General features: G+C 45.1%; 1 protein-coding gene across 2 annotated transcripts in view; it reads right to left on the bottom strand.

Moving 5' to 3' along the window:
- The window catches only part of LOC113807248 (paired box protein Pax-1-like), a 65,215-nt gene that overhangs the window by 296 nt on the left and 54,919 nt on the right, over nt 1-10,000 (bottom strand). For both annotated transcript variants that reach the window (XM_070128215.1, XM_070128216.1), the window contains 3 exons: nt 4,327-4,507; nt 3,182-3,379; nt 1-1,470 (listed from right to left, as the gene is read on the bottom strand). The exon at nt 1-1,470 is cut by the window's left edge and continues 296 nt beyond it. In XM_070128215.1, coding sequence (XP_069984316.1) covers nt 795-1,470; nt 3,182-3,379; nt 4,327-4,507 — 1,055 coding nt within the window. In that variant the 3' untranslated portion in view covers nt 1-794. The remainder of the gene's footprint in view (nt 1,471-3,181; nt 3,380-4,326; nt 4,508-10,000) is intronic.

The following is a 10,000-nucleotide window of genomic DNA, read 5'->3' as shown; positions in this document are numbered from 1 at the left end:
CACATATACATGGACATTTGACATAATATCTGCATGACGTATGACGCAATGTACCCTTGATGGTATGAATGACGTGTACATTGTGAATTCCTAATCTATTTGGTCAGATGATAATGCTCTCTCTCTCTCTCTTTCTCTCGCTCTCTCATTCGCACACTAACATGAACAAAGAGTAAGGTACACAAACATTTTCACTTCTTAACAACTAACAAGAATAATGAAACATGACACACATTTACAATATATATATACATATGTATATGTACACAACACTCACCAGGAGCGAATATCCTGGATGAAGTAACACTGTTAGAGGTAGGAGGCTGGATTCATTTCCATAACAAACAGAAGTTCAAGTCCCAAATAACTGTACTTAACGAGCGACACCTTTTTCACGGTCGACCTTTTACTCTCTGTCTGCGTCAAATAAAGAAATCACTCGCAGAGGTTCGACACTTTGTTGCTTTCCGTTTTAATAGCTAGTTAAGCATGTAAATGTACCGTCTGGGCATGCAGTGTGTACCAGCTGGGGGTATGCAGTGTACCGGCTGCGCCACATGGCCCGAATTAAGGCGCTGGGCACCGCGGGAAGGCGCTGCCGCCGCGTTGGAAACTCGTCTGTCGGGGGCGGCTTTTTCGAGCGCCGACTGTATTTTCTCGTCTTTTCGCTTTTTTATTGTTTTGCGTTTGTCACTTTCGTGGTTGGGGAACATGGGAAGGGCGTGGCGTGAGTGGTTAATTGGTGCTTGAGGTTTGGAGGCGCGGGCGTGAGGGCGCGGGCGGCGCTGCCTGCATTAGAGCGTGGCGGTCTGCGGCGTGAGGGCCGAGCCGCTCATCATGGAGCTGAGCGGGTTCCCGAAGCCGTTCTGGAGGCCGTTGGAGAGGCCGTTGGAGAGGCCGTTGGCCAGGCCGCTGGACAGGCCGTTGGGGAGGCCGTTGGAGAGCGGGTTGGCGAGCGGGCTGGAGAAGCCGTTGGCGAGCGAGGACGAGAGGTGGTTGGGCAGGCCGTTGTGCGCCAGCGAGTTGTTCTGCGGCCCGCACGACTGGAAGTACATGTAGTAGTTGTAGCTGTTGGCGTCCTGCATCGGGTGGTGGCGCGGCAGGCCGGCGGCGGCCATGTTGACGTGGCCCAGCAGGTCGGACACCGTGTGCGACGACGGCCAGTGGGGCCGCATGCCGCCCATGCCGCAGGTGGCGCCCGACACCGGCGGCGAGGGCGTGGTGGTCGCCTTCACGCCACCCGCGCCGGAGGCGGCGGCGCTCGTGGGCGGGACGGGCGCGGACGGGACCTGAGCGGAGCCCTGCTGCATGGCCGCGGGCGGCGCCATCGAGGAGTAGGCTGCGGCGGCGGCGGTGTAGGCTGCGGCCGCCGGGTAGAGCGAGTTGTAGAGCGAGGAGGCGGGGTGCTTCACGTCGTAGGGGCTCTGCGAGCCGAGGTGGTGCAGCGACCCGATCTTGTTCCTCAGGATCCTGCGGGAGAGACAAGCAAAGGACTCAGATCGAGGTTCTCGCCGGTCCTTCGGGTGAAGGCGGAGGCCCGAGGCGCGGGCGCTTCGTGTCATCCTTTATTCTAGCCATTTATGTTCCCACACAACGAGGAGACTCACTGACCATACCTTGGAGGGGCGTGAGGTCCTGGTGAGGCGTGCAACGAAAGGAAAATCGAACAGCAATAGTCAAATATTCAAACAAATTCATATAAACTGATGATTATTACGAGTAAAGGATGTGTGTGGCTTCTGTATCATATTGTGATTAAGAACACGCGTATTTATTTAAGTAAATTATCAATACAGTGATAATAACAATAAAGAAATTACAATAAGGCTAATAGCAATGAAAATGTTAGTAATAATACTAATGATAATAATAACAACAATAATAATGATTATAATAATTATATTAATATGCATAATAATAACAACAATAATAATAATAATAATAATAATAATGATAATTATAAGAATGATAATGATAATAATGATAATAATAATGATAGCAATAATAATAATAACAACAACAATAATAACAGTAATAGTAATAATGACAATGATTATAATTACAATAAGGATAATGAGATGAAGAAAACGAAGCTCAAGATTAACAGGGAGATTAAGAACTATAGCAGCAAATCATCTAAGAAAAGGAAATAGGCAAAGATAACAAGTCAAAAGAAAGAAAGAGAGAATGAATAATATGAATAACGCATATTGAAATATAGCTAAAATACGCATAGGTGCTCTTATATAATCCTTACTCTCCTAAACACAATATATCCTATAAGTATTGCCCGTAAGTATAATCTTACCAGAAATATATTTTACAGTATATCTTACAGACTGATCGGATATATCCTCCAAGTATACCGTACAAGTATATCCTATATATCAATCGATCCTTGATATCTATTATATCCAATTAGTATATCAAATATTCTACGAATATGTCCCTCAGTATGGCCTCACCTACAGACAGTATATCCTGAAATATTGGCTTACAAATAGATCAGATGCATCCTACAAGTATGTAAGTAGGTGTAAGATAGACAGTAAAATAGATGTAAGGAAATATCTCTCAATGTCATCCTTCAGTCTTATCTTACGCCCTATTCTCTCTTTCAAACAATGTTCAAGATATTCATTCTCATCCATTCTGTTTTTATTCCAGTCAACGTTATCCCTCACTCTTTACCTCGAAATTGAACTTTTAATACATAACACTCACCACACTTAACACATCACACTTAACATTTACCACGTTTAACATAATGATCATAATTTCAACTCCTTATCTGGAAATAAAACACTTAACTCACTCATCGGACTTAACACACTCATAATACTCAATAAGAATACACTTAACACATCACATTCACCACAACGACCACCGTCCCCGCCTCTTTACCTGGATATCGAACACTTAATTCACATAACACTCCCCGCACTTTAACACCACACACTCACCACCCACGTAACATTCACTACACTTACCACATCACACCCACAGCAACACCCACCATACCCTCCCTCCTTACCAGGAAATCGAACAGTTAACACACTCATAACACCTCACCCTCAACACCTCCATCATAACACTCCCTACACTTTTAACACCTCACATTCCCCCCCATCCCCCTACCCACCACCCCCACCCCACTCCTCTCTCCCCAACCCCTCCTTACCTCGAGATCGAACTGACACTCGGCACGTTGTACTTGTCACACACGCCGTCCTTCAGGAGTCGCTCCCTTATCTCCCACGCAAAGATGCCGGGGTCCTTCTGCTTGAGGTCCTTGATGTAGTTGACCACCTTGGGCGTCGTCACCCTGGGCTTGGAGCCCCCGATGGCCCCGGGGAGGATGGACCCCGTTTCGTTGTATCTGTAGAAGGCGACGGAGGAGGAGAAGAGGGTTGAGAAAATGTTTTTTTTTTTTTTTTTTTTGATTGCGTTTATTTATTTATCTATTCATATTTTTTTTGTTTCCATCTTTCTTTATCTATTTGTTTACTACTCTCTTTCTTTATCGATTTATTTACTACTTTCTTTCTTCATCTATTTATTTACTTCTTTCCTCTTTATCTATCTGTTTATTTATTTGTCTTTATGTCTATTTATAAAGCTTATTCATTCGTTATTAAAAAAATGAGTAAGATTTGTTTTTTCAATCTGCCTCTATCTATCTATCCGTAATGTTCATACTTATCTCTTATCGCACTTGAATTTCACCACACTCATCATTCATCACACTTATCTCATATCACACTCTAATATTATCATACATTACTCTTATCACAGTTGTCTATCTCTTATCGCACTCTCTTACCTTTTATCACACATCTTTCATCACACTTATATTTGTTATCATCACACTTATCTCTTGTCACATTCTCCTATCTCTTATCACAAATCTATCACACTTATCTATCTCTTATCATCACACTTAGCTATGTCTTATCATCATCACATCCCATATCACTCTCTCTTATGTCTTATCTCTCTCATCTCTTATCATCACACATATCTCTCATATCTCTTATCACCCACCTGGCATCTCTTATCTCTTATCACTCTTATATGTCTCTTTTCATCACACTCATCTCTCTTATCTCTTATCCCTCTTACATATCCCTTATCATCATACAAATCTCTCTTATCTCTTTTCTCTTATCACCCACCTGGCATCTCTTATCTCTTATCACTCTTACATCTCTCTTATCTCTTATCCCTCTTACGTATCTCTTATCATCACGCCCATCTCTCTTATCTCTTATCCCTCTTACATATCCCTTATCATCACACATATCTCTCTTATCTCTTATCTCTTACCTGGCCAGGATCTTGGAGACGCAGCCGTGGGAGACCCTCAGCTGCCTCGAGATATCGCAGGGACGGATGCCCAGCTGTGCCAACTCTACGATGCGCATCCTCACGTGGTTCGGAAGGGGCCGCCCATTCACGAACACGCCGCCCAGCTGATTCACTTCGCCGTATTGCTGGATTTGTGGGTCTGTGGGCGTGGGAGAAAGGGGGAGGGGGTGGTTAGGGGTGGGTTGGGTTTGATGTTGTTATTGTTGTTCTATTGTTATTATTATCTATATTCTTTTTAATTTTTATTTTATTTTTTTTGTGTTTTTTGGGGGGGCGGGGCTTAAATTTGTTGGTCTGGGCATTTTATTTTTTAGTTCTCTGATTTATTATCATTATCAATATATATATTTTTTCATTTCATTCACTATTTATTAAGGAGGACACTTGGGTAAGGTTTCGTGTTTTGAAAGTAGTGGCCTCTTCTATTTCACTATGTTTATTTTGTTTTATTTCATTAGTTTACAAGTTCATTGGTTGATTTATTTCATTTTCTTACTAAAACAATTTAAAAGAATATAACATTGATTTCTTAATCAGGTTTTAATGGAAAAATAATGCAGAAAAAAACAAACAGAAAATGTTATTGAGTCTAGCGTTCATGCAAAGAGAAAAGAGAAAAACAAACAAGAGAGAAAAATCAAAAGAAATTCGCAAGAAATTAAAGTGCAACGAACGCCTTGTTAAGAAAGCTTGATGTCGAAAGCAGAGTCGAAGTCGAAGTCACAGTCACATCCACGCATCGGGAGGCGGAATGCCAGCCACGCCCCCTGTGGACTGGACACTGCATGGGCGGAGACACACGGCGCCCACATCTGGCACCCAAAACACGAGGCGCGCATTCAACACCGAGGCTAAATGTTTGGACACTCGCTCTATCGTCTTCAGACATTCAGAGCCAGCGGATTAAGATCTGTAATTTCCATCTTAACGAGAGACAGAACCCCGCGACAAAAAGCCAACCGCCGCCTTAGAACACCCACTCGCTGGCTTCGTAAATGTTTTGACACCCAGTATGTGCATTTGACATTATCCGTCGTTTCTCTTTCGAGGTTAGATTCAAATCACAGACTCATAATCCTAAAACACCCCAACGATATTTATTCATCTAAGTAAGAAAAAAGCTTCAACAAAAAGTCAACAAGTGAGATAAGAAGCGAATAAGACCGAGAGATAGAGAGAAAAAGAAAGGAAGAAGAAATTCCCGCGTTTGTTTACAAGCGAGCGGAGGAGAGAGCGCGGGAACATGGCGGAGGTCGGTCAACTTCCCCCCCAAAATGCCTCGCGGTTGGCGGGGGCTTCAGCGGCGGTCCAGGGAGACATATTGAGTTATTTGAAGGGTTTATCTGGCCCGTCTCCCCTCCTGACAAGCCTTCATTACTTCCCAAAATATTTGCGCCCGCCGGAGGTAACCTGGACGACCGGAAGTTAGTGAGGAAGTAATGTTTCTAAGGCTTGTGTTACTCCGTTACTAAGGCTGGTAATGGTATCCGGCCAGAATTGATCGGGGGGAAGATAATGGTATTCTAATGACACTCCGGTGGTGTGGAAAGGCTGGCAACAGGAGCAGATGAGTGACCGACCAAATGATTAAAGTTCTGTGTTTGGGTTTGTTGATTTCACTCGCTTTATGTGGCTCTTTTTGTTTTCTTGTTATAGAATTGAGTTATAAATCATCCTTATCATTCGTCTTAGTAAAACACCGAAGGAAACTTGACTGACAGGAAACACAAACAGGAAAACAAACAAACAAGCATAAAACACCGACCCCCAGAAACCTTCGAATTATACCTTCCTCCAAAAATCGAAAAACAAAAATAAATCGAAAATAAAAAAATCTTCCATCCTTCCCTTATTCTCGCTTTCTCTCCCCCTCCCTCATTCATTACGCCTTCCTCTCCCCCTCCATTCCAAACGCTTGTTCTCTTAGGCTCGCTCGTGCCTCTAAGGAGATGAATGGAAGGGGGGAGAAGGGGAGAAGGGGAGAAGGGGGGAAGGGGTGAGGGGGAAGGGGAGAGAGAACATAGCGAGAGGCACGTGGATAAAAGGGGAGGGAGAGGAAGGGAGGAGTGAGGAGTGAAAGGGAGTGAGGAATGAGGGGTAGTGAGAGGAAGGGAGAAATGAGGGGGGGTGAGAGGAAGGGAGGAATGAGGATGAGTGAAAAGGAGTGAGGAATGAAGGAGCGGGAGAGGAAGGGAGGAGTGAGGAGTGAGGGGAAATGAAGGGGAGTGAAAGGAAGGGAGGAGTGAGGGAGGATGAGGGGGAGTGAGAGGAAGAGAGGAATGAGAGAGAGTGAAGAGTGAAGGCAAATGAGGGGGAGTGAGAGGAAGGGAGGAGAGAGAGTAAGAAGTGAGGAGAAATGAGAGGAAGGGAGAAGTGAGGAAAAGCGAGGAACAAGCCTAATGATAAGAAAAGAGGGGTGGAAAGGAGAAAGGGAGGAGGGAGGGGCCATGATGGAGGGGGAGGGGGGAGAATGAGAGGTGGAACGTGAGGGCATAAGATTGGCACGTGGATGAGGGGTGAGGGAGAGAGAGGGAGAGGGAGGGAGAGAGAAAAGGGAGGAGAGGAAATTGAGAAAGGGAGATGGGGAGAGAGAGAGAAAGGGAAAAGGAAAGGGAAAGGGAGAGGAAGAGAGAGGGAAAGGGCGAGGGGGAGAGGTAGAGAGAGGGAAAGGGAGAGAGAGGGAGGGAGAGGTAGAGAAAGGGAAAGGGGGTTGGAGAGAGAAAGGAGAAGAGAGAGAGAGGGGAGGAGGGGGAGAGGGGAGGAGAGAGATAGAGGGGGAGACAGAGACGAGAAGGAGGGGTGAGGTGGGAAAAGGGAGGGAAGGGGGGGAGGAGGGCACAGAAACAACCTAATGATAAGAGATGAGGGGGAATGAGAGAGAGAAGAGAGGGGGAAGAGGGGGGGGGCGAGAAGCAAAGAAAATGGAGCCTAACTGCGTGGCCATTATAGCAAGGTCTTCATATTACAAAGCGCTGCGTTAGATGAAATCATAACATTTCGTGACTTTGGGAATAAATGCCTTTATTCTCCATATAAAAGATGTTTAAAAATGCCTTCTCGTTTTCTTTTTTTAACTTTTCAGGGGGAACTACATCAAACCGTAATTTGCTAAACGGATGGACAAAATGCTGCTTCTTACGTGGAAATAGCCCCAAAGAATCGTAATGAATGGAGCGCCCTAATGAATGAAATAGAAGGAATGAGAATTAAATTATTCTTGTACGCTTTACGGCTTTGTAAATTAGATTAAAAAAATATTTAATTCCGGATTCCGAATGAAGTGTGAGTGCGTGGTGGTGCGATGTTGCCATGTTGTCATAATTTTATAGGCTAAATCTCTTCTCTCTCTCTCGCTAGCTTTCGCTCTCTCTCTCTCTCCCTTTCCATCACCTTCTCTCCCTCCCTCTTCCTCTCTCTCTCTTTCCCGTCTTTGTTCTCCTTCCCCTCTCTCCCTTCTCCCCATTTCTCTCCGTCTCCTTCTCTCTCCCTCTCCCTCCTTCCTTCCCTCTCCCTCTCTCTCTTCCTCCTTCCCTCTCCTCAACCTATCTACCTCCCTCTCCTCATTCCTCCCTTTCCCGCTCTTTCCCTCCTTCCTCTCCTCCCCTCTCCCTCTCTCTCTCTCTCTCCTTCATCCTCTCTCCCTCTTCCTCTCTCCCTCCCTCCCTCTCTCTCCCTCTCCCTCTCTCCCTCCCTCCCTCTCCCTCTCCCTCTCTCTCCCTGTCGCTGCCGAAGAGTTGGCTTTCGAGGTCGTGTTTCAAAGCGACCCAGGGATTCTCGGGGAAGACGAGTGAGTGACAGCAATGGTGGTTAGTTTCTTCCAAAAGAATTTAAATACTCCCATATGGCCGCTGCTGAATATTATCATTATCTTATTCCTTGACTTTTTTGTTTCTTTGGCTTCTCTGCCGTTCTTTCATTCTTTCTCTTTCTCTGTCTGTTTTTTTTTCTTTGTTTTTTTATTCGCTCTCTCGCTCTCTTTCTTTCTTTCTCTCCCCTCTCTCTCTCTCTCTCTCTCTTCCCCCCCTCTTCCTCTCCCTCCCTCCCTCCCTCCCTCTTCCCCCGTCTCCCTCCCTCCCTCCTTCCCTCTCTCACTCTCGATTTATTTATTTCTTTAATCTCTCGCTCTCTATCGCATTGGACTTCACAGCGGATGCCTCTGGTACATCTTGAAAGCTAATCTGTTCAGAGTGTTATTGATTGTAAGTGAGACCATGTGTGAGTGTGTAAGTACGTAGTAAGTTAGCGTTTGTAAATACGTGGCGAGACACATGCAGGCAGATATTGATAATTAGAGTGAGAGAGAGAGATAGAGGAAGAGAGGGGGAAGGGGGAGAGAGGGAGGTGGAGGAGGTAAGAGGGGGATGGTTAGGGAGAGGGAGGGGGAGGAGGAGAGAGAGGGAGGGGGGAAGGAGGGGGAGAAAGGGAGAAAGAGAGAGAGAGAGAGAGAGAGAGAGAGAGAGAGAGAGAGAGAGAGAGAGAGAGAGAGAGAGAGAGAGACAGAGAGAGAGAGAGAGAGAGAGAGAGAGAGAGACATACAGACAGATAGACAGAGACAGCCGGACAGAAGGATAGAAAAATAGACAATAAAAAAAAAAATCAACGCAAAAAGTTCAAACAACACGAACAGCAACGAAATCCAATGAACAACATGAACAACGCATGAACTGCAACGAGAGGCACTGAGGGTTTAGCAGTGACTTAATACACGCGGGGAGGGACCAGTGAACAGTGCCACAGTGACGCAACCCAGTGCCAGGGTTTCAGTGGGCATGGGGTTCACGTGAAGTCCGTGGCACTGGCGGCTAACCACATGGGGGAAAAGGTCTGTTACTGATGCTCGAAATGGGAGAGGGAGAAGGAGAGGGAAAGAGAATGAGAGAGAGAGGAGGGAAGGAAAAATGGAATGAGGGAGAAAGGGAAGGAGAATGAGAAATAGAGAAGGGAAGGAGAGAATGGAATAGGGATGGGAAAAGAGAGGGATTGATAGGAGAGAAGGGAGAGGGAAGGAGGATGAGAAATAAAGAAGGAGAGGCAAGGAAAGGATAGAGTAGAGAAGGATGAGGAGATGGAATGATAGGAGAGAAGAAGGAGAGAAGGAAAGAAAATGAGAAATAGAGAAGGAGAGGGAAGGAAAGAATGGAATAGGGAAGGAAATGGAGAAGGAATAATAGCAGAGGAAGAGAGTGGGAAAGAGGATGAGAAGTAGAGAAGAAGAAGAAAGGAAAGAACAAAAGTAGGGAAGGAAAAGGAGAAGAAATAATAGAAGATAAAACAGATGAAGAAAAGAAATGAAAAAAAAACAAAGAAAAAATAAAAATAAAAAATAAAAGATAAAAAAATTAAGAAAAATAAATTACAATAGAGAGACATCGAAATAGCCCAAAATCGCCCCCACAAAACCCAATCGAGAACAGCAATGCATAAGCCAGGGTCATTGTCAGCAGACGGAATGCTCCTCCTCGACCGTAACTCGTCAGCTCAGCGGTGGGTCTCCGAGGACGACGTTTATGATCAATGATCCTCGAGGCAAAATTGATCGAGAGTCAACACTGTGCTCCTTGAAGGTTATCTCGAGGACTTTCTTCCTCCTTTTTTTCTTTTTTGTTCTTTAGTTTGTTTGTTTTATTCTCTT

This window comes from Penaeus vannamei, chromosome 12, assembly GCF_042767895.1.
Source record: "Penaeus vannamei isolate JL-2024 chromosome 12, ASM4276789v1, whole genome shotgun sequence".
In the NCBI taxonomy this organism is placed as follows: Eukaryota; Metazoa; Arthropoda; class Malacostraca; order Decapoda; family Penaeidae; genus Penaeus; species Penaeus vannamei.
The sequence above is the reverse complement of the archived record's forward strand: the minus strand, read 5'-3'. Positions and strand labels throughout refer to the sequence as shown.